The sequence below is a fragment of the Micromesistius poutassou genome (assembly GCF_964030765.1).
Source record: "Micromesistius poutassou genome assembly, chromosome: 13".
Taxonomy (NCBI): domain Eukaryota; kingdom Metazoa; phylum Chordata; class Actinopteri; order Gadiformes; family Gadidae; genus Micromesistius; species Micromesistius poutassou.
Genome location: NC_140283.1, coordinates 19,722,097 through 19,746,825, shown reverse-complemented (window position 1 = coordinate 19,746,825; position 24,729 = coordinate 19,722,097). Strand labels below are relative to the sequence as shown.

Below are 24,729 nucleotides of genomic sequence, written 5' to 3'. Positions count from 1 at the left end.
GTCAGAACCAAAAGTCCACGGTACACCCCCCCCCCAGACTCATTGATGACAAAGAAAACAAAGTCTCCACATTGTCAACGGGAATGTGGAGGGAAGCAACGCACAGAAACCCAGATTCAAGATGATATTTTGTGATGTTGTTTTTAGACAGACTGTTTGCTGATGTTGAGATCGCCACTCCCGCGTGACTTTGTAGTTTAAAGCCCTTTTCATTTAGTACCGGATCTGAAGCGTTCAGAGAGCGGACGGCAAAAACGAAGCAAACGTCCCGTGACCCATGTCAACATCATCAGCTGACCCCAACTAACCGGCCAGGTAACCTCTCTCTCCCTCTCACACACACACACACACACACACACACACACACACACACACACACACACACACACACACACACACACACACACACACACACACACACACACACACACACACACACACACAGAACATACAGAAAGTCAACGGGACGGACTAGTCGTGCAGGGCAAATGTGTGAAGCAGAAAAAACACAGAACATATGACAGAAAGAGCTGTGAAGAGTGTGGGGTTTCCTGATTAATAGCTGTGTCGCGTTAAAAAAATACACTACGTGCAAAAACAATGAGGCGAAACAAGTCCGTTAAATGATTAATAGTTAATTTACTGTGGAGCCTTTGAAATATTGAGTGACAGTTCAGCCATGAAATGGGGTGTAAATGGATCTATTTATAGGAGAGGAAGTCAAGCAGCAGAACCGGGCAGAACCTCACTTATTCAGACAGCTTTCAGAGACACGCACACACACACACACACACACACACGTATAGACGCATATGTATGAAAGACACACACACACACACACACACACATATATATATGCATATACACACACGCACACATGTATAGACGCATATGTAGAGACGCATATGTATGAAAGACACACATATATATGCATATACACACACGCACACACACATATATACATATATGCATATACACACAAAAATTCATGCATATATTAACACACATTTATACACGCAAAAATACATGCATAACATTACTCACACATACATGCACAAAGACAGACACACAAAAAGCCCACATATACTATATGTACACACACACAAAAAACAAACACATGCATGTAAACACACACACATATACAAACCCACACACCACATTGGCATGTAACACCACTTTCTGCAGGACATAAATCTTTAACACAATGCAGCAGGACGGCGATAAATAATTTCCATGTTGAAAGTGGAAGTCAGGGTTCAACCTCCACCCCCGGAGACACCGCCCCACCCCCCCACCCCCCCACCACCTTGTGAGCTCTGTGGACCAGAAGGAGCTTGCAGGGTGTGGGAGGGTGGGGGAGGCAGTCACTCATAGTGTGCTACTGCTGTTGTTTACATGGGTAGCCACGACGGCCCGCTGGCACCACATGTGCGCTTCGGCAGAATTGAACGACGACAAAGTCTTTCGGACGATGATATTGGCAGCGGAAGATTTAGTGAGCCAGGGGGAGATGGTTGACGGTGATTAAATCACCCACACCGGTATCTAATGACTCTTATTACTCTGCTTTGTTGATCACGCCAGTTGATTGGTCAATTACAGCATTCAGCCTGTTATTTAGGTATAACCGACCCCTGCTATTAATGCCGGACCCTTGCTATGGACGCTATTTCCAACCAACATTTTATTTTAGGCAAAGCAATATAATCCTTTTTTTTTTTTTCCCCCCCTGATAAAATAATTTTTTGTTTTGTTGTGTCAAACGATGATTGAATTATGACTTCTATGCTTCATCCCGATTGGTCGGCATCGTTCCAAGGTTGTGCATAATCGTTTATTAACGGGAACTACTGCCTTTTTAACGGGTTCCGAATAAATGCGCAAAAAAATTAATCGGTAACCGCCAAATTGAACCATCGACCAGATGTTTCCTTGACAACGCACACAATATGCTCAAAGCACGGCCAAAAAAACCCAACATATTTAAATTTCAGCTGATTAAGTCGATAAATAACCAACAACGTGATGGATGAAAGCAAAGCTAATGTCTGATTAGTGCTGTGCTCTAAGCAGAATAACGTTCGTAACGTCGTACATTATTCTTGAATACAGCCCGTTGCGTTCTCCTTGCATACTGAACACAACTAGAACGCATAAAACAGTCCCTTTCGGAATAGGGCGTGGTGTTGGGGTCTCATCCCATCTCCGTGCGGCGGGCTGGAGACGTGTGCTTTGTTCAGCCATCATCACCACGTCAATACATTCATCAGCCGTGCAGAGGGCCTGTGCGTGAGCTGATGCTTCACATGCTTCTGCTCCTATTGTGCTCCTGTCACAATGGGTGCCGTTCACACCCGGGGTGAAAGGGGAGATCGGAGAATCCAATCCCGGCCTTTCAATCCAAACCACGACTCAACGTGCACACGGTGCACACGGAGCAACGGAGGAGGTTCTGGTATGCTACTCGTGACGTATTTGTTTGTTTTGCGCCAATTAGTTATCGGTTTTGACGAGTTTGACAAAGAAGGGTGGCGTCACAACGGGAACCAAACGAGGATGGAGACGCCGAGTGTGACGAATGGGAATCAGCGCCGGGGGGGGAAAAGATACACATGATGTCATGGTTATGAAGGCATGCTCCATGGTGGGGCGCGGTAATGCTCCATACTAATTCCTCGCGCTAATGCCGAAATGTGAGTAATCAGGGATGACACTCGGCGCCGGCGACTCTGCCTTGAAGCACGGCTGTCCAACACAACTCACGGGGATCTCTCTGGCGGTGCTCTGCCTCCCCCTACTGGTCAGTTTGCTCCTCGATGACCCATAATAACATCACTAGACCATTAACACCGCTGACTGTGAAACAACCTCTGGGGTAGCCTTCAGGGGGAGCTGGTTATATTGGAATTATGATTAGGCCCTAGGCTGGCAGGCCAACTAGAGTTGTTTAACGGTGCAGTGTAATCTAGTAATACGGGACTCTGTCGAGACAAAGAACGGCTTTCACACATCATTGCAGCTCTTCCAATTTAATAACAGTAATTAACACCAGGCAGAACTGTAAGATAAAAAGCCTTAACCGAGAATGTCAAGTACCTTTTAAAGGGAATTCTCTGGACCCAACTCTGAAACACGAATAACACTTAAATATTTAATTATATAAGAAAAAAAGGCCCTTTGTTTTCACAGGTGAATAGGCTAAAGTTGAAATTGGCAGTACAGAAAAAAACATTTTAAATATTGGCAACGTTGCCACAATCGACAATGAAAAATGAACCGTCTTTTGAGTACCGAATAGCGGAAGTCGAAGATGAACCGAACTAACAAAAATGTATGTTTTAAATGAACAACAAACAATTGAAACACCAAGTGTCCAGGTTGTCATCAGCAACCTCGACCAACAACAACAACCTAACCTTAACCCAGAGTCAAACCCCCGGACAACAACAACAACAACAACTACCATTCTTTAACGCAACACCAAAAACCCCTGAACTGAACCAGGGAACCGGTGTAAGGGGTGTCACCGTGACCCGAGGCCTAGGTCTCTACGGGGCTACGGTCGGCCTCGGGCACCACCGCTCTTCCTCATCCTGGTCTTCCAGCTTCAGGGGGTACGGCCTCAGGTCAAGGGTCAGCTTGCAGCTGAACATGCACTGGTTGAACTGGGAGGAGAGCACACAACCAGGAAGGGCATCATCATCATCCACCGTCCAGTGCCCAGTGACCAACCCGTCCGTGGCCTTCATCTAGATTAGAAGACAGCCGTGTTCGGGGTTCTGATTCCAGAGCCACGATCGCGAAACCGAGACAGACGCCGCGGCAGGAACAGCGGGGGGGGGCACCTTGCTCATGGGTGCCCGTAAACAACGTGCTTCAAACTAGTGGTGGATTTCATGATTCGTTTGAATGAATCAGTTCGCGTCGGTCAGTTCGCCAAGAAGAGTCGTTCATTCGTTCGTTCGTTCGTTCGCATTTCCGGTAGCGGTGAATCATGATTCTCAGTCACTGAGTCGGTCAGACTCGGCTCCTCCCTCATTCTCATTCTCAAACGAATCGCGATCGTGCAATGGTGCAAATGGTCATCAATCAACACAACATTAACATTAAGTTCCTTTTAGCTGAGGAGCGCTTCGTGTTCGGAATCGGGATGTTGTTGCCCGGCTGACTCTCGTGACGTCTCAGTCCTCGAGTCTTCACCGCTAAACACAGTCAGCGAACGAACGGCGACTCAGCGAGTCAGCGCGACTCAGCGACTAGTGGGCGGAGCTGGGAGTCGAGTCTCGGAGAACGAACGACGACGAACGACGACGAACGAGAGCGGCGAATCAGTTCGGTTCGTTCGTTTTAAAGAGTCGTTCATTCGAACTGATTCGTTTGTGAACGAGCCACCACTACTTCAAACCCAGTGCCTTTCGGCTGGGGTCGAACACCCTAGGCACTACCAGACTATCCTGCCACCCCCCCCCCCCCCCCCCCCAAGTTGGTCCATGATCACAAACTGTGTTGTACTTCATTTAAGGAAAATCAGAACAGGTTGGGGTCCGACATGCTAATGCTGGCTCACTACGGTGCGAACACACTAACACGCACTCCAAAGTGTTTGCCGTGAGCGTGCTAATGTGCTAGTACGTGCTAGCACGCTAACAGCGAGGATGAACGAGGGGTGTCCGTCCCTCCGGACCACCACAGGGTCGGGGTGTGTGTGGTGGTGGTGGTGGTGGTGGTGGTGGTGGTGCGGCTCACCTTGGGGTATACCCCCAGCAGGGCGTCGGCCCGGGAGTAGAACTCCTCCTTCAGGGAGATGACGATGATCTGCATGCGCTCCCTGGACTCCTCTCTGATATAGCTGGTCACCTGAACACACACACACATATAGATAACACAGACACATTGATAGATAACACACACACATACATATAACACGCATGCACTCACACACACACACACACACACACACACACACACACACACACACACACACACACACACACACAAGCACACACACACAAGCACAGGCATCATTTGGTGACAGACTGAACCAGACAGGCCTGTACTCAGGAGCCTCTTGTTCCCTCCCGACACAAGCACAACCACACGTCCCGGAGACACCTGCCTTGCCGATGTTGGTGTTGTCCAGGGCAGCGTCCACCTCGTCCAGAATGAAGAAGGGAGCGGGTCGGTAACTGAGGGAGTAGAACCACACTTTGAAACCCTGGGTCTTGTGTTCCAGTGCTCCTCAATACTTTGAACCCTGAGTGTTGTGTCCTAGTGCTCCTCAATACTTTGAACCGGGAGTCTTGTGTTCTAGTGCTCCTCAGTACTTTGAACCCTGGGTCTTGTGTTCTAGTGCTCTTCAGTACTTTGAACCCTGAGTGTTGTGTCCTAGTGCTCCTCAGTACTTTGAACCCTGGGTCTTGTGTTCTAGTGCTCCTCAGTACTTTGAACCCTGAGTGTTGTGTCCTAGTGCTCCTCAATACTTTGAACCCTGAGTGTTGTGTCCTAGTGCTCCTCAATACTTTGAACCCTGGGTCTTGTGTTCTAGTGCTCTTCAATACTTTGAACCCTGGGTCTTGTGTTCTAGTGCTCCTCAGTACTTTGAACCCTGGGTCTTGTGTTCCAGTGCTCTTCAGTACTGTGAACCCTGGGTCTTGTGTTCTAGTGCTCTTCAATACTTTGAACCCTGGGTCTTGTGTTCTAGTGGTGCTCAATACTTTGAACCCTGGGTCTTGTGTTCTAGTGCTCTTCAGTACTTTGAACCCTGGGTCTTGTGTTCTAGTGCTCCTCAGTACTTTGAACCCTGGGTCTTGTGTTCTAGTGCTCTTCAGTACTTTGAACCCTGGGTCTTGTGTTCTAGTGCTCCTCAATACTTTGAACCCTGGGTCTTGTGTTCCAGTGCTCTTCAGTACTTTGAACCCTGGGTCTTGTGTTCTAGTGCTCTTCAGTACTTTGAACCCTGGGTCTTGTGTTCTAGTGCTCCTCAGTACTTTGAACCCTGAGTCTTGTGTTCTAGTGCTCTTCAGTACTTTGAACCCTGGGTCTTGTGTTCTAGTGCTCCTCAGTACTTTGAACCCTGGGTCTTGTGTTCTAGTGTTCCTCAATACTTTGAACCCTGGGTCTTGTGTTCTAGTGCTCTTCAGTACTTTGAACCCTGGGTCTTGTGTTCTAGTGTTCCTCAATACTTTGAACCCTGGGTCTTGTGTTCTAGTGTTCCTCAATACTTTGAACCCTGAGTGTTGTGTCCTAGTGCTCCTCAATACTTTGAACCCTGGGTCTTGTGTTCTAGTGCTCTTCAGTACTGTGCACCGGGAGTCTTGTGTTATGAAACATTTGGTGGTTGGTCTTGGGACAAAAGTACCAACACAGACTGGGTGACAGCGTGAAAGGTTTGAGAACCCATGGTTTGTGTGAACGTCTGGCTACCAGAGAATACGCTGCCGTTAGCATGGCTTTAATGTTTCATAGTCCTTCAGAAGGCGCGTGTAATGATGATAATGACTGGAGCTACATGGTTGTATTTTCAATCATTAATTCCAATTTGGTAAGATTGCTTTCTGAACGATCACTTATATAAGACTAAAAGCCAATTAGTAGGGTATAAAGAGGTTAAAAATAGAACATTCTTATAAACAGTAATGAGCAAAGTGTATTTAAACGGGTAGTATTTTTTAGCAAACGGCGAGAGGATTATTACGTTGGAGTGCAAGTGCAAGATGAAGTGCAAGATGCACTCCATTAAATGACAAAAAAAAAAAAATAATAATAAATTACAACGCCATTATTGGGCTCGTCCACAGCCCATTGAGGGAGCCAACAACATAAAAGGCTTTATGTTTTCTGGTAAATGGGCTCTGGCTGACTGTTATTTTCTCCATGAATCCTTCAGCCTACAAAAGAATGCCCATCACAAGTTCCCAGTGCCCAAAGTGAAGAGTTTTAATTGTGCTGACAAGCAGCCAAGAAAAACTAAACTAAGTCTTTATTTTATAATGATCCACGAACACACCGTTTGAATTTCTGGAGCCTTTACACCAGTGAACGTTTCCTACATTTGTTAAGACCTGAATGATCGTTTATCAAAATGACTTTCAGTGTCAATGTGATAGTGACAGTGAGTTGTGTGCAGGCGTGGTGAGTACTAGTGACTAGTGTGTAGTACTGGTGACAGTGTGTAGTACTGGTGACCTGTGAATGGCGAACAGCAGAGCCAGGGCAGCAATGGCCTTCTCCCCTCCAGACAGGTTGTCCATGGACATGAACCTCTTCCCCGGGGCCACGCAGTTGTAGTTGATGCCCCCCAGGTAGGGCTCCTCCAGGTTCTCAGCAATCAGGATGGCCTAGTGTGTGTGTGTGTGTGTGTGTGTTGGACGACGATGACGATGACACACATGCGCATATACGTGCACATGTTAGTTTGTCAGTGTGTGTGTGTGTGTGTGGAATGTGTGTGTAGAATGTGTGTGTATGGCTCAGTATGTGAATGTTAGTCAGTAGGTGTGTGTGGGTCAATATGTGTGTGTTAGTCAGTAGGTGTGTGTGGGTCAGTATGTGTGTGTGGGTCAGTATGTGTGTGTTAGTCAGTAGGTGTGTGTTAGTCAGTAGGTGTGTGTTAGTCAGTAGGTGTGTGTTAGTCAGTAGGTGTGTGTGGGTCAGTATGTGTGTGTGGGTCAGTATGTGTGTGTTAGTCAGTAGGTGTGTGTTAGTCAGTAGGTGTGTGTGGGTCAGTAGGTGTGTGTGGGTCAGTATGTATGTGTTAGTCAGTAGGTGTGTGTGTGTGTGTGGGTCAGTAAGTGTGTGTTAGTCAGTAGGTGTGTGTGGGTCAGTAGTCATGTGTTAGTCAGTAGGTGTGTGGGGGTCAGTAGGTATGTGTTAGTCAGTAGTCATGTGTTAGTCAGTAGGTGTGTGGGGGTCAGTAGGTGTGTGGGGGTCAGTAGTCGTGTGTTAGTCAGTAGGGCAGTGTTAGTTAGTGCGTGTGTGTTAATGTGTGCGTGTTAGTGCGTTCTCACCTGTGCGCTGGTGTTCCTGCACAGCCTCTTGTAGATCTGGTCGATGGCGATGGCCACGTGTTCAAAGCACCGGTTGAAGCGGCAGAAGCGCTGGGCTTTGATCTGCTCAAACTCCTGGCTGCTCTTCCTGGCCGCCGAGGAACTGGAGTTGAAGGCTGGGAACACGAGACAAACGCAAACCCAGTGAGTTTTTGTCGTATGTATATTTTCTAGGGTGTTTCTTTTGTGCCTCTGTGGACTGGACCATGAAGAGAGACGGGAAGGTGGGTTGAAAAAACAACAACTGAACTTCGGTTACTTCGGTTAGGAACTCGGATTAGAGCCGCTGCTCCTTTGCTTAGAAAGGAGTCAGTTGAGGTGGTTCGGGCATCTGGTAAGGATGCCCACTGGACGCCTCCCTTGGGAGGTGTTCCAGGCACGACCAGTGGGGAGGAGACCCCGGGGAAGACCCAGGACTAGGTGGAGAGATTATATCTCAACACTGGCCTGGGAACGCCTCGGGATCCCCCCGTCAGAGTTAGTCAATGTGGCCCGGGAAAGGGAAGTCTGGGGCCCCCTGCTTGAGCTGCTGCCCCCGCGACCCGACCCCGGATAAGCGGATGAGGATGAGGATGAGGATGAACTTCATTTACCTTAACGCAAATGCGCACACCCACTGGTGCACGTTCGGTCATGTGTTCGGACAACGGACATTCAGTGACCACTGGTGGATTCGTGGCTGGAATTAAAGAACCCCCAGCCACGTACCTTGTACCACCTCATCGAAGCGGTCCTTCTCCATCATCTGCTCCAGGGCTTTGAGGTTGGGCCGGCTGGTGGCCTGCAACGCGTTCTCCTTGGTGCTCACGTCCTCCTCCAGCTTGTCCAGATTGGCCTGCAGGTCACGCTCTGTCCTCACATGCTACACAAGCGTACACACACAATGCGCACAAACGGACAAAGTTTACACACAATTACGACAATAATATAACTGCGATAACTGCTTCTCAACAAACAAAGCGCAAATCTAGAGCCGACGACGACACAGTTCAACAACGGCGCACAAGTCAGTGTTCATGTCCTGGGAAGAGGTGGGTCTTCAGATGTTCTTCTGTAGATGGGAGGGAGGGATTCTGCAGACCGTAAGGACCTGGGGTCGCTCGTGCAATCATTCAGGGTACGACCCAACATGTTGAGAGTCTGGACTGTGAGAATGAACACTGTTTAAGACGCTGCCCTCACCGTGAGCTCTGATCCCAGGCTGGCGTAGTCGATCACCATCTGTGCCTCTCTCTCGTAGATGTCCATGGTGAGGACGGAACTCTCGGACTCTGAATCCAGCTGACAGACAGACAGACATAGAGGCTTTTTCACCATGAAAACCTTTCTACAGACATAGAGGCTCTTTCACAGTAAAAGCCTTTCTACAGACATAGAGGCTCTTTCACCGTAAAAGCCTTTCTATAGACATAGAGGCTCTTTGACCGTAAAAGCCTTTCTACAGACATAGAGGCTCTTTGACCGTGAAAGCCTTTCTACAGACATAGAGGCTCTTTCACAGTGAAAGCCTTTCTACAGACATAGAGGCTCTTTCACGGTAAAAGCCTTTCTACAGACATAGAGGCTCTTTCACAGTGAAAGCCTTTCTACAGACATAGAGGCTCTTTCACAGTGAAAGCCTTTCTACAGACATAGAGGCTCTTTCACAGTGAAAGCCTTTCTACAGACATAGAGGCTCTTTCACACAGTGAAAGCCTTTCTACAGAGCGCTGTGATGTTGGTACCTGCACGCGGCTGATATCGCCGAGGTCTCCCGAGAGCAGGGTCAGAGGCAGGTCCTTGACCTTGCAGTCAAGCAGCAGGTTGTGTCTAGCCATCCGTCGCTGCTCCAGGGACGTCTCAATGGACACCAGCGCCCTCTGCTGCCTGGTGTGTTCCCTGCAGGGGGGCCAGGCACGGAGGTCAAAACAGAAGGGAGGTGAAGCAGAAGGGAGGTCAAACAGAAGGGAGGTCGAACAGAAGGGAGGTCAAACAGAAGGGAGGTCGAACAGAAGGGAGGTCGAACAGAAGGGAGGTCAAACAGAAGGGAGGTCAAACAGAAGGGAGGTCGAACAGAAGGGAGGTCGAACAGAAGGGAGGTCAAACAGAAGGGAGGTCAAACAGAAGAGAAGGGAGGTCAAACAGAAGGGAGGTCAAACAGCTAGAGGTCAAACAGAAGGGAGGTCAAACAGAAGGGGGGTCATACAATGAGAAGTCAAACAGCTAGAGGTCAAACAGCAGGGAGGGGATGCCACAGGTTGTTTAAATTTAGTGCGTTTAGTTCTACACATGAACTAGAAAAGCTCTGCCTAAGCCCATTTCGAGCCGTTATGTTGTACACTAATTAGCCCCTTAAGATTTGTTAGAAACAAATCTGAATAAGAGAAACATTGGAGAGGTAGACTGAAACATTTGATTCTACACGACTTGATGAGGAAAAATTAGGCTAATCTAAAAAGGTATGTTGTAAGATTTTCTTATTGACGAATTATTGACGAATAGCCGGAGGCAGGGAGCATTAAAATGAAGATCAGGTGAGACGATCTCCTAACTATGATACCTGCTGGCTTCCTGCAGGGTCTTGGTTGCCTGGTCCAGGGTGGTCTTGGAGTCTTCAATCTGGATCTTCTTGGCCAGAACGTGGTTCTTGAAGTCCAGGAGTTTGTTCTGGCCTTGCTCCACCGCACCCAGAAGCCTCGTCTCCTCCTGTAGGGAGTCAGAGACACACGGTTACTCTGAGGCTGAGAAAGAGCTAGGCATACAATTAATAATAGAGCAGCCAAGTAATATAAGCAATAGGCCACGAGAGGCCGCGGTTTACGCCGTGGCGCCAAACAGCGCCCGACAACTCAGTCGGTGTGCGTTTACCTTGGCCTGCTGGGCCACGGTGAGCTCCTCCTTAGCCACGGTCTCCTCCAGCTGGCCGAGCTTCCTCTGCTGCCGCTCCGCCTGCTCCTCCTCATACTCCAGCTGGGCGGCCAGCCGGCCCCGCTGGCCCTCAAACTCCAGCCTGGAGTCGGGTGTAGGGGGTAGAGTGAGGTCGAGAGAGGTCGAGAGAAAGAGAGAGGTCGAGAGAAGAGAGTTAGGGATGGGAGAGAGGTCGAGAGAAAGAGAGAGGTCGAGAGAAAGAAGCCGTTTCTCAATTCGCGTTCTCGTGCGTACTCGTGTACGTGCGTTCTCGATAAACGTCATCAGTGGTAGCCCCAAGCACTGTTCCAAGTACGCGAGAACGAGAGTACTGTCGTAAAACCTGGAAGTGTTCTCGATGCGTTCTCCATGAGGTCCGTTCTACCGAGGACGCATCGGCGGTGACTCGTGTGGACTTGGGACCGTTAAATATCCCAGAATGCATCATCGAGTCCACTGCTGTTCCAATTGCAGGTGCGTACTTGCGTTCTCGGAAGTCTGTACTTCAAAGTCCGGACTTGCCAAGTACGTACTTCCAAGTCCGCGAGAACGTAGTCCGCGTACTTGGTATTGAGAAACGGCGAGAGAGTTAGGGATGGGAGAGAGGTCGAGAGAGGTCGAGAGAGAGCGCTGAAGTGATTCGCTTGACATTGTAAAGATTATGTTGATTATGTTGACATTGTAAAGATCATCAGCTATCAGTGAATTTGTACTTTAGCCACACTTTTCTCAAGAATCCCCAGGCTGCGTCAAGGCAGCATTCAGCATCACTGGACCATTCCCAGTGTCTTCCACCAAGGTCCAACATGCCTTGTGTGACTCCCTACTGCACCTCACCCTCTACCTCGACCCCCTCTCCCCTTTGGAGGTACTCAAAGGGCTGCCCTACGGCCTCGCAAACCTAAGTGGAAGAAGCTGGAAGGAGATGGGAGAAGAAGATGGAAGATGGATGGAAGTACCGTTTCTTGTCCAGCTCCGACTGGTGCTTCAGGTGCCCTTGTTCGTACTGCCTGATGTTCTCCACTCCGATATGTGTACAGAAGTCAGCAAACACCTGGTCCTCCAGCTTGGGAAGGAACCAAAGAATGCAGTCAGTCAACGCACCAATCACTGAAATTATTCAGCACAGATGGCTTGGCCTGTCAGGGGTGTCCATCACACAGACGCCTCCTCTCAACCCTGTACCTACTCCCTACAACTCCACACTGACTATACCAGGTGCACAATCCTGCGTGGTGTACAAGCTAAGCTTTGATGAGCACAGGGTTATATATACACAGTATACAGTATATATCATATAGCAGCTACCTGGTCCATCTTATCTTTCAGCTTCTTCATCACCACCTCCTTCACCTCCATGTTCTCCTGCTGCATCTGAATCTCAGCTTCCAGGTTGACCAGCTCACTCTCCAAGCTAGAGATCTCCTGCAGAGCAACGCAGTAGCTGTGTTCAGTTTCACCACACAGCTACTGCTAAGAGATCGCTTAGAACCGATATGGCCACTAGGCTACCGCTTAGAACCAATATGGCCACTAGGCTATCGCTTAGAACCAATAAGGCCACTAGGCTACCGCTTAGAACCGATAAGGCCCCTAGGCTACCGCTTAGAACCGATATGGCCGCTAGGCTACCGCTTAGAACCGATATGGCCCCTAGGCTACCGCTTAGAACCGCTATGGTCGCTAGGCTACCGCTTAGAACCGATATGGCCGCTAGGCTACCGCTTAGAACTGATAAGGCCCCTAGGCTACCGCTTAGAACCGATATGGCCGCTAGGCTACCGCTTAGAACCAATATGGCCACTAGGCTATCGCTTAGAACCGATATGGCCGCTAGGGCTATCGCTTAGAACCGATATGGCCGCTAGGCTACCGCTTCTTAGCTAAGAAAGCTTCTAGCCTTTTACTGCGCTGCTCTTGGTGGTTGGTGGTTGAAATGCCGTGTTATTTCTATCATCTTGAGTATTTGTGTTGCGTGCACAGCATTTGTTTCATGTGAGGCCCCCGTAACCAGCCCAGTATCTCGTCGGGTCTCCCATGCCCACGGCTGGGAGCGGGGGGGCACCGTACCGCCCGGCACTGAGGGATGCTCCCGCGGAGGACCGTCTCCCGCTCTTTGTCGGAGTACTTGAGGCGGATCTGGACCCCCTGAGCCTGGACCCGGACCCCCTTCAGCTCGGACTCCTTGGCCCTGGACTTCACCAGACCCTGTCACGGGACCACACACATTGGTTGGTTTTGCTTTCAGTTTCATATCATAGCCACCTTTTAAGGATTTGTTTTTTTTGTGATGCAGCAGAAGTGAGCGCTGTGTTTTATCAAAGGCTCCATGAATCCATAGAGCATCTACTCTCTAACAGTTGATATTTATTTGTACAGCTTTACTTCAAAAAGTGATTTCAAATGTGATTGCAGTGACTTCCTACCCTGGAAATCCCTAGAGTTCTCGCGAGAGCACAATTTGAATTTGCTCAGCAAGTCACTGTGGGAACGAGCAATATACTCACTCCCCAATTCCCCTGGATCCGAACATTAACCAATCACATCGGTGTATCTGATATAGGCGGGCCAAAAGCGTTGCTGTTTTACCGACCGGATACGGCAAGGGTCTTATCTATTGGTTAGCTCCGGTGGTCTGGATACGTCACCCCTTTTATTCTTCTGATTGGTCTTAGTGTTATCCAATTGCGTGCAGTGATATTTTCAAATGCATGCTTGGTGCCGCCCCTCTAGTTGGGCCATTTTCATTACTTGTTGCCAGACCCTACAGCTTTCTAGATGTGGGTCTTTATTTCCAGGCTAATGACTTCCGCTACTGGATCAATAAGTGATGGGACGACAGAGGCAGGGATACATTCATGAGGGGACAGAGGTGGAAGGAATGCAGTACTACAAATTAAATGCTAACTACAAATACAATATACCATGACATCAAAATACTACTATGGAGTGTGTGGGGATGGCTGGTTCAGCCTGTTGCATGTTGACCACTCAATGCTCAATGCACATTGACTACTCAATGCTCAATGCACATTGACTACTCAATGCGCAACAGGTGTACTGCCCCACCCAGCCCCAGAGTCCAGTCAGACTCCAGGTGCCAGGTGAAGCTACTCAAACCAGCCATCATCCACACACTGGTGGATATGACGTAATCCAGCGATGGCCTCACGCGCAGCTCGGCCGTCAACTGGTCCTTGCGGTCCTTCAGCTTCTTCACGGCCTTCTCGTCCCAGCAGCGGGCCTTGGTGCGCAGGTCGCTGGACCCCCCGGAGATTACCCCCGACTTGGTGAACAGGGTGCCGTCCAGGGTGACCGTCTGTGCCGTCGGTGAGAGCATAAAAGTGTTGGTATTTATGTTTAGTTGTTGAGCAGACCGCTCTGATCCAACAGGGCTAAACGAGGTGGAGAAGTGGCGACCAAAAAATGCTACAGTGGTGTACAATTTGAAGAAGAACTGGAGATATTGCAGAGTAGCCATTTATTGTGTTTAATGTGTTGTGGTGCGAACAGTAGACACCACGTATCTAAGTGCTTTCTACATTCGATGGTACAGCTCAACAAAGTGCTTTCTAAACTACTAGAAAGATCACCATTCAGAAAAGGTGCTCACAAGCTCACGAGATGAATACCCCTGACAGTTCTCAGAGATAGGTCAAGACTCTCTAGTGATGATCTATTTCCGGGGGCCTCTATGAATATTCAAATCTCTCTTTAGCGTGGAACTACAATTTCAATCGGGTTATCGCCAACAGTGAGAATCACTTGGGTCGGACTTGGCCAACGGGAATATTTGAGGCCACTTGAATCACTTGAATGTGAAAAAAAGAGGCTAAACTAATGTTGATGTTGAAATTAACTGCTCCCAGTAGTCGTGTGAAGTTGGCATTTTCTCTTTTCTTATGGTGTATATTATGTGCTTACTAACCAGCAATTAATTAATTAATTTAGATTCAAATAATTATGTTTCTGGAATTGGTATCCATTATTATCAATTGTATTCTCTTCTCTTCTGCTTTCGCGTAAAGTCAGTAAACTTTGTCGGTGGCCTGCTTTTTTTTAAACGATTATGGGATACCAATATCTCCTTTCCTTTTCGTAAAGGTTGGTCAGGAGTAACCTACGCTAAAAGAGGCTTAAAGGATGCATCGAGCCTCCTTTCCTGAGAATTTTTAGAATTCGAACCACCTTTCCTCCAAGTACTTCCGGGTCATCTCCATAGGAAAGGAAATTTCCTATGCAAAAAAAGACGTTAGTTCGTAGAAGCCCCAGGTGTTTCATTCACAGGGCAAAAGGTTGCCCCCAGTCTACCTGTAGGCCTCTTTGCCCTAACCCCGAAATGCTCCTTAATTACGTGTATCTAAAATTCACTGTCACCTTAGGATAAAGTAGCACCCCTTAAAATTGGTAAACCTGACCCATGAAAACGCACTAAAATCAAGTAATCCTCTGCACTCCTAGCAGACGAAAAGAAAACAAACAAAAAGGTCCAGTAGACGCCCATGAACCCTCGGGGGGGAGGGGGGGGGGGGGGGGGGCTCACCTTGATGCGCAGGGGACCGTCGAAGGCCACGCTGCGGGCGTCCCTGAGGGTCTCACACACCACGGCGTTGCCGCAGACAAACTGCAGTGCCTTCTTCAGCCCGGGGACGGCCCCAGAGTTGCAATGCACCACATCCACCACCATCTTGGCCCCCTTCAGCTCCCTCAGCCGCTCGTTCAGGGGGCCCACCTGGAACCACAACCACAACAGCCTCGGGTTCAGGCAGATGATCACAACCACAACCACAACAGCCTCGGGTACAGGCAGATGATCACAACGCAACCACAACAGCCTCAGGTTCAGGCAGATGTCTCCCTCAGGATGACCATCTGAGGAGCACTGTGTTAACTGCAATCAGGGATCCAGTACTACTACTAATGTCTGTGAAGCGGTGGGGATGTACAATGGTGATATACACCATTTCGATTTCAATTACATTTTGTGGCATTTCATTTGTGTAAACGATCATTGTTGATGTTGAGGGGGGGGGGGGCAATGACGCATCGGTATCGCTAGGAAATGTAATATCAGTCCTAGTGCCTGGATGAAATCTTCATCCAGAGATTCCAAAATAAAAGCATGGAATTAGGGCTGGGCGATTAATCGAATTTTGATCGCGATTTCGATTTCAGAGTGAAACGATCAACGATTAATAGAAATTGCAGAACAGCTGGATTCATATCTGGACTTTATTTTCTATTTGACCATTTTGTGTATTATTTTTAAGGGGAAATTTCGAAGTTCTCATTTACATTTCATTTATTTAGTGTTTTTTTTTGGAGAGAAATTATGAATAAATGCATCATGTTTTCAAACTCAACAAAAATAATCGTTTGAATAATCGAGATTTCAATATTGACCAAAATAATCGTGATTATTGTTTTTTTATCCATAATCGAGCAGCCCTACACGGAATACAACAGTATCCCTCTGCTCCTTTTTTTCTGAAGACTTTCTTTAACGGTTAAAGGGCTGCTAACAGTGTCAATGTCAATTTATTTATATAGCGCATTTACAGACGGCTTAGCCGCACCAAAGTGCTTCACAATAAAGTGCAATTAGTAAAAATAGAAAGGCACAAAACAAAAAAGGGACTATAGTTAAAATAAATTAAGAAATGCAGAAAAAGAGAACATTTAAAACTAAACACGGGCACATAAAGGGAGACACTAGCCAAAGGCAAGTGAATAGAGGTGTGTCTTTAAAAGGGACTTAAAAACGTTCAGAGCAGGGTATCTGCAGGTTTCAGCAAGTCAAATTTAAGACTTTTTAAGACCTTTTTAATACCACCTTCAATGAAATTTAAGACCTAAAGCACGCGATGGTGGGGGGGATCCCGCTGTATTACAACCCAAGCATAGCATGTGTGTCACTCAATGAGACTCATTCAAGTTGACTGACTCAGTGCTCTCTGGTTCAAAAGCTGTAAGTACAAGTGCAGTTTAACGGCGTGTTTCCGACCAAGTATCTAGCAAGAAAGAAGCCTCTCTACGTGTCCTTCCCGAAAAGTCCCGCGAGAAAAATAAAAAATAAATAGTCCTGCCCCGACAAATTTAAGACCTTGAGTTACAGTATTTAAGACCAGCATATGACAGTTTTAACGAATTTAAGACTTTTTAAGGCCTTAAATTTAGAAACATGAATTTAAGACTTTTTAAGACTTTTTAAGGATGCGCAGACACCCTGGTTCAGAGACTGTAGCTGAACGGATGTGGACTGTGGTGGTGCGGCACTGGACTGGCGACACTCACAGCCAGGTAGTCGACGGGCAGGAACGTCTCGGCCTCCACGCGCTCCTCCTTGAGGTAGACGATGCACCTGCGCGCCGCCTCCTCCGTCGCCACCACCACGGCGTTCAGGTAGCGGCCGAACACCTTGGTGACGGCCAGCTGGTACTTCCGGTGGATGGGGCTGCACAGGTCCACCAGGCGGCCGTACTGGGGGGGTGGTGGGGGGGAGAGAGAAACCTCTGCTTGACAGGCGCTTTGTTCACAGGGTGAGATGGAACTTTCATGACCCCCAGACAGGAAATGTCGTGTTATCATATTGAGGAACAAAATGCCTCTAGAAAATGCCTCTAATCACAGGTGGGGATGCACAAAAATATAAATTAATTAATGTTATAAATATAATGTTATATATATAACATATATATAACATGTTATAACATATATAACAATGTTATAAATATAACATATTTATAACATTAATTAATTTATATTTTTATTAATATATATTGATATTTATATATTTCTATTTATATATTTCTATTAAATTATATTTAATTTATAATTTATATTTATATTAAATTATATTTAATTAATATTTTTAATTTATATTTATATATTAATATTAAATTAATATTTTTTATTTATATATTTTTATTTATATATTTATATTAAATTATATTAAATTAAAACTGCGCGCAGTGATGAACGGGACCTCGCGCCGGCTTGCAGCCGCCACTACGAGGTCCCGTTCATCACTGCGCGCAGTTTTAAAAAAAAATCGCGCCGGCTTGCGGCCGCGTCACGTGCCGTCGTAACATGTGTGCTGGCAAGATGTGCACATGTTAGGACCGCACGTGACGCAGCCGCAAGCCGGCACGAGGTCCCGTTCATCACTGCGCTCAGTTTTAAAAAAGCGCAGTGTTAAAAAAAATTCGCAAATTTATGTAATCTGTAGAAGCAGAGGTGCCCTGTGGTGTCCTACTGATTGTTTTGACATTAACATGTAAGACCACATTTAACTGAATTACATGTTGTAACAACTTTAACTAACATTATTAACCCTACATCAATGATCCGATAAATTCCCTAGGAGGAGTTAGTTGAAATACAAGGCGAAAAAGTGAAAGAATTCCATTCAAAATGGCCAACTTTGACGGCACGCCACGGCCATGCCCTTCAATGTACAGTCACAAATAGCAGGATTTTTGTTCAGCACCACTTCATGACTGTACTGACCAATTTTGAAGCAGATCCGATAAACCAAAAAGACACTCGTAATGGTACTCCTGGTTTACTGGGATGGGGTTAGATTCCCTGTGGTGTCCTACATTAACATGTAAGACCACATTTAACTGAATTACATGTTCATTAACCCTACATCAATGATCCGATATATTCCCTATGAGGAGTTAGTTGAAATACAAGGCGAAAAAGTGAAAGAATTCCATTCAAAATGGCCAACTTTGACGGCACGCCACGGACACGCCCTTCAACGTACAGTCACAAATAGCACGATTTTGGTTCAGCACCACTTCATGACTGTACTGACTAATTTTGAAGCAGATCCGATAAATTCCCTAGGAGGAGTTAGTTCAAATACAAGGCGAAAAAAGCGAAAATAAGACCACGGAATTCAAAACGGCCAACTTTGACGGCATGCCACGGCCACGCCCTTCAACGTACAGTCACAAATAGCACGGCGTTGGTTCAGCACCACTTCATGACTGTACTGACCAATTGTGAAGCAGATCCGATAAATTCCCTAGGAGGAGTTCGTTCAAATACAATGCGAAAAAGTGAAATTCCATTCAAAATGGCCAACTTTGACATCACGCCACGGACACGCCCTTCAACGTACAGTCCCAAATAGCACGATTTTGGTTCAGCACCACTTCATGACTGTACTGACCAAATTTGAAGCAGATCCGATAAATTCCCTAGGAGGAGTTAGTTCAAATACAAGGCGACGGAATTCAAAAATGGCCAACTTTGACGGCATGCCACGGACACGCCCTTCAACGTACAGTCACAAATAGCACGATTTTGGTTTAGCACCACTTCATGACTGTACTGACCAATTTTGAAGCAGATCCGATAAATTCCCTAGGAGGAGTTCATTCAAATACAAGGCAAAAAAGTTAAAAAATTTCAAAATGGCCGCCGAGAGTGAAAATGAAAAAATTAAAATTTCCGACTTCCGGTGGGGTTTGGAGCATGGGTCCAAGAGGCTTTTCTGTAGGTCATGGGACCTTATACGTGCCTACCGATTTTCATACATATTGGTGAAACGTGGCGCAGGGGCTGCATTTTAAAGTTCCTGTAGGGGGCGCTACAAAACATAGAAACACGAATTTTGGTATGTGAGCTAGAGGCACCACTTTACACGTGTCCTGTGAATTTCATATTCATAACTATTACGGTGTCCGCAGAGTGATCGACCCTCCTCTGGCGGCCATGTTGTTTTTTAAATCGACTTAATTTTTGGTGAGCAGTTAGAACTTTGGTACCTAACGGCCATTGAGTTGGTCCCGCTCAAATCAAACATTGCGTCTATGAACTGTGGCTATTTTAGTAACGGGCCACGCCCACTTCGATGCCACGCCCCATTTGAAAAATTGTTGACTTATTCTTGTTCAGAATTTGATTATGAACAACTTTAGTAGAGAGGTCCAACACCATAGGAGTCCAACTTCATGTAGATATGTGCAATTTACTATTTTCGGGGTGAAAAACACACCCCTTTTTGAACTCAATGGCTCATGGGTACTTTGAAATTTATCCTACAGACTAATCCTTATGTCAGATTGAAGATAATGGGCCATAGATGATATGTGCCAAAGGATTTTGGTCAAAGTCGAAAAACCTGGGATCCTTGGGGAATTTACTGTTTTTAACTAAATTCAAAATGGCGGGAAATCTGGCTACCGGAAGTGCTAAGTTAGTATCTGCAAATTTCTTCATTATGAGGATTTGCATAGGTGTGCAAAGTTTCATGAGTTTAGGTCCAACCGGTGACGAGTTATGCTTGTCCAAACGTTGAAATTTTGGCATAGTTGGTATAGCGCCACCTAGGGGCGAATGTGAATTTGAGGGCTAGAATATCAAATTTTTCACCAGTCCCACAAAATGTGCCAAAAAAAAATGAGTTTTCGAACATGTGCAGGGGGGGAAAAATGCAGTCAAAGTTCTGAAAAATAATAATAAGAAATTAAAACTGCGCGCAGTGATGAACGGGACCTCGCGCCGGCTTGCAGCCGCCACTACGAGGTCCCGTTCATCACTGCGCGCAGTTTTAAAAAAAAATCGCGCCGGCTTGCGGCCGCGTCACGTGCCGTCGTAACATGTGTGCTGGCAAGATGTGCACATGTTAGGACCGCACGTGACGCAGCCGCAAGCCGGCACGAGGTCCCGTTCATCACTGCGCGCAGTTTTAAAAAAGCGCAGTTTTAAAAAAAATTCGCAAATTTATGTAATCTGTAGAAGCAGAGGTGCCCTGTGGTGTCCTACTGATTGTTTTGACATTAACATGTAAGACCACATTTAACTGAATTACATGTTGTAACAACTTTAACTAACATTATTAACCCTACATCAATGATCCGATAAATTGCCTAGGAGGAGTTAGTTCAAATACAAGGCGACGGAATTCAAAAATGGCCAACTTTAATGGCATGCCACGGACACGCCCTTCAACGTACAATCACAAATAGCATGATTTTGGTTCAGCACCACTTCATGACTGTACTGACCAATTTTGAAGCAGATCTGATAAATTCCCTAGGAGGAGTAAGTTTAATACAAGGCGACGGAATTCAAAAATGGCCAACTTTGACGGCATGCCACCGACACGCCCTTCAACGTACAATCACAAATAGCATGATTTTGGTTCAGCACCACTTCATGACTGTACCGACCAATTTTGAAGCAGATCCGATAAAATCCCTAGGAGGAGTTCATTCAAATACAAGGCAAAAAAGTGAAAAAAATTCAAAATGGCCGCCAAAAGTGAAAATTAGAAATGCAAATAGCCGACTTCCTGTGGGGTTTGGGGCATGGGTCCAAGAGGCTTTTCTGTAGGTATGGGCACATTGTACGTGAATACTGAGTTTCATACATATTGGTGAAACGTGGCGCAGGGGCTGCTTTTTAAAGTTCCTGTAGGGGGCGCTACAAAAAATAGAAACACGAATTTTGGTATGTGAGCTATCGGCACCAGTTTACACGTGTGCCGTGAATTTCATATTCATAACTATTACGGTCTCCGCACAGTGATTTTGAGGCTCTGGCGGCCATGTTGTTTTTTAAATCGACTTAATTTTTGGTGAGCAGTTACAACTTTGGTACCTAACGACCACTAAGTCGGTCCCGCTGAAATCAAACATTGCGTCTATGAACTGTGGCGATTTTAGTGTCAGGCCACGCCCATTTCGATGCCACGCCCCATTTGAAAATATGTTGACTTTATCTTGTTCAGAATTTGATTCTGAACAACTTTTGTATTGGGGCCAACATCATAGGCGTCCAACTTGACGTTGATATGAGCAATTAACTATTTTCGAGGTTTCAACCACACCCCTTTTAGAACTCATTGGTGCTCTAAACTTTATTGTACAGACTAATCCTTAAGTGAGATTGAAGATAATGGGCCATATATGATATTTCCCAAAGGATTTTGGTCAAAGTCTAAAAACCTGGGATTCTTGGGGAATTTACTGTTTTTAACTGAATTCAAAATGGCGGAAAATATGGCTACCGGAAGTGTTCAGTTCAAGAGACTTTTTTGTTCATCATGAGGATATGCATGTGTGTGCAAAGTTTCATGAGTGTAGGTCAAACCGGTGGCGAGATATGCTTGTGCAAAGTTTGCACTTTTGAACAGTTGCTATAGCGCCACCTAGGGGCGAATGTGAATTTGAGGGCTAGAATATCAAATTTTTCACCAGTCCCCACAATTGCACCAAAAAAAATTGAGTTTTAGAATATGTTCAGGGGGGGAAAAATGCAGTCGAAGTGGCTAAAAATAATAATTAAAACTGCGCGCAGTGATGAACGGGACCTCGCGCCGGCTTGCAGCCGCCACTACGAGGTCCCGTTCATCACTGCGCGCAGTTTTAAAAAAAAATCGCGCCGGCTTGCGGCCGCGTCACGTGCCGTCGTAACATGTGTGCTGGCAAGATGTGCACATGTTAGGACCGCACGTGACGCAGCCGCAAGCCGGCACGAGGTCCCGTTCATCACTGCGCGCAGTTTTAAAAAAGCGCAGTTTTAAAAAAAATTCGCAAATTTATGTAATCTGTAGAAGCAGAGGTGCCCTGTGGTGTCCTACTGATTGTTTTGACATTAACATGTAAGACCACATTTAACTGAATTACATGTTGTAACAACTTTAACTAACATTATTAACCCTACATCAATGATCCGATAAATTCCCTAGGAGGAGTTAGTTGAAATACAAGGCGAAAAAGTGAAAGTATTCCATTCAAAATGGCCAACTTTGACAGCACGCCACGGCCATGCCCTTCAACGTACAGTCACAAATAGCACGATTTTGGTTCAGCACCACTTCATGACTGTACTGACCAATTGTGAAGCAGATGCGATAAATTCCCTAGGAGGAGTTAGTTCAAATACAAATTCCCTAGGAGGAGTAAGTTTAATACAAGGCGACGGATTTCAAAAATGGCCAACTTTGACGGCACGCCACGGACACGCCCTTCAACGTACAGTCACAAATAGCACGATTTTGGTTCAGCACCACTTCATGACTGTACTGACCAATTGTGAAGCAGATGCGATAAATTCCCTAGGAGGAGTTCGTTCAAATACAATGCGAAAAAGTGAAATTCCATTCAAAATGGCCAACTTTGACATCACGCCACGGACACGCCCTTCAACGTACAGTCACAAATAGCACGATTTTGGTTCAGCACCACTTCATGACTGTACTGACCAATTGTGAAGCAGATGCGATAAATTCCCTAGGAGGAGTTCGTTCAAATACAATGCGAAAAAGTGAAATTCCATTCAAAATGGCCAACTTTGACATCACGCCACGGACACGCCCTTCAACGTACAGTCACAAATAGCACGATTTTGGTTCTGCACCACTTCATGACTGTACTGACCAATTTTGAAGCAGATCCAATAAATTCCCTAGGAGGAGTAAGTTTAATACAAGGCGACGGAATTCAAAAATGGCCAACTTTGACGGCATGCCACGGACACGCCCTTCAATGTACAATCACAAATAGCATGATTTTGGTTCAGCACCACTTCATGACTGTACTGACCAATTTTGAAGCAGATCCGATAAATTCCCTAGGAGGAGTTCATTCAAATACAAGGCAAAAAAGTGAAAAAAATTCAAAATGGCCGCCGAGAGTGAAAATTAAAAATGCAAATAGCCGACTTCCTGTGGGGTTTGGGGCATGGGTCCAAGAGGCTTTTCTGTAGGTATGGGCACATTGTACGTGAATACTGAGTTTCATACATATTGGTGAAACGTGGCGCAGGGGCTGCTTTTTAAAGTTCCTGTAGGGGGCGCTACAAAAAATAGAAACACAAATTTTGGTATGTGAGTTATCGGCACCAGTCTACACGTGTCCTGTGAATTTCATATTCATAACTATTACGGTCTCCGCACAGTGATTTACCCTGACACCAGAGCCTGTGGCGGCCATGTTGTTTTTTCAATCGACTTAATTTTAATTGAGCAGTTAGAACTTTGGTACCTTACGGCCACTGAGTGGGTCCCGCTCAAATCAAACATTGCGTCTATGAACTGTGGCGATTTTAGTGTCAGGCCACGCCCATTTCGATGCCACGCCCCATTTGAAAATATGTTGACTGTATCTTGTTTAGAATTTTATTCTGAACAACTTTTGTATTGGGGCCAACATCATAGGCGTCCAACTTGACGTTGATATGAGCAATTAACTATTTTCGAGGTTTCAACCACACCCCTTTTAGAACTCATTGGTGCTCTAAACTTTATTGTACAGACTAATGTTTAAGTCAGATTGAAGATAATGGGCCATATATGATATGTGCCAAAGGATTTTGGTCAAAGTCGAAAAACCTGGGATCCTTGGGGAATTTACTGTTTTTAACTAAATTCAAAATGGCGGAAAATATGGCTACCGGAAGTGTTCAGTTCAAGAGACTTTTTTGTTCATCATGAGGATATGCATGTTTGTGCAAAGTTTCATGAATGTAGGTCAAACCGGTGGCGAGATATGCTTGTGCAAAGTTTGCACTTTTGAACAGTTGCTATAGCGCCACCTAGGGGCGAATGTGAATTTGAGGGCTAGATTATCAAATTTTTCACCAGTCCCCACAATTGCACCAAGAAAAAATGAGTTTTAGAATATGTGCAGGGGGGGAAAAATGCAGTCGAAGTGTTTAAAAATAATAATAATAAGAAGAAGAAGAAGAATAATCATGAGGGTTTCAATAGGGACCTTGCCATGTTTGGCTCGGTCCCTAATAATAATTAAAACTGCGCGCAGTGATGAACGGGACCTCG

General features: G+C 46.1%; 1 protein-coding gene across 1 annotated transcript in view; it reads right to left on the bottom strand.

Annotated features, from left to right (window-relative positions):
* Positions 1–3,548: 3,548 nt before the first annotated feature.
* Positions 3,549–24,729, bottom strand: part of smc1b (structural maintenance of chromosomes 1B) — a gene marked incomplete at both ends in the record, with an annotated part of 40,081 nt that continues 18,900 nt past the window's right edge. The window contains 16 exons of the mRNA XM_084477192.1: positions 3,549–3,665; positions 4,747–4,857; positions 5,117–5,186; positions 7,186–7,337; positions 8,007–8,161; positions 8,754–8,907; positions 9,228–9,326; positions 9,770–9,923; positions 10,585–10,730; positions 10,893–11,034; positions 11,891–11,997; positions 12,240–12,356; positions 13,002–13,139; positions 14,104–14,250; positions 15,475–15,663; positions 17,226–17,411. Coding sequence (XP_084333318.1) covers positions 3,549–3,665; positions 4,747–4,857; positions 5,117–5,186; positions 7,186–7,337; positions 8,007–8,161; positions 8,754–8,907; positions 9,228–9,326; positions 9,770–9,923; positions 10,585–10,730; positions 10,893–11,034; positions 11,891–11,997; positions 12,240–12,356; positions 13,002–13,139; positions 14,104–14,250; positions 15,475–15,663; positions 17,226–17,411 — 2,184 coding nt within the window. The remainder of the gene's footprint in view (positions 3,666–4,746; positions 4,858–5,116; positions 5,187–7,185; positions 7,338–8,006; positions 8,162–8,753; positions 8,908–9,227; positions 9,327–9,769; positions 9,924–10,584; positions 10,731–10,892; positions 11,035–11,890; positions 11,998–12,239; positions 12,357–13,001; positions 13,140–14,103; positions 14,251–15,474; positions 15,664–17,225; positions 17,412–24,729) is intronic.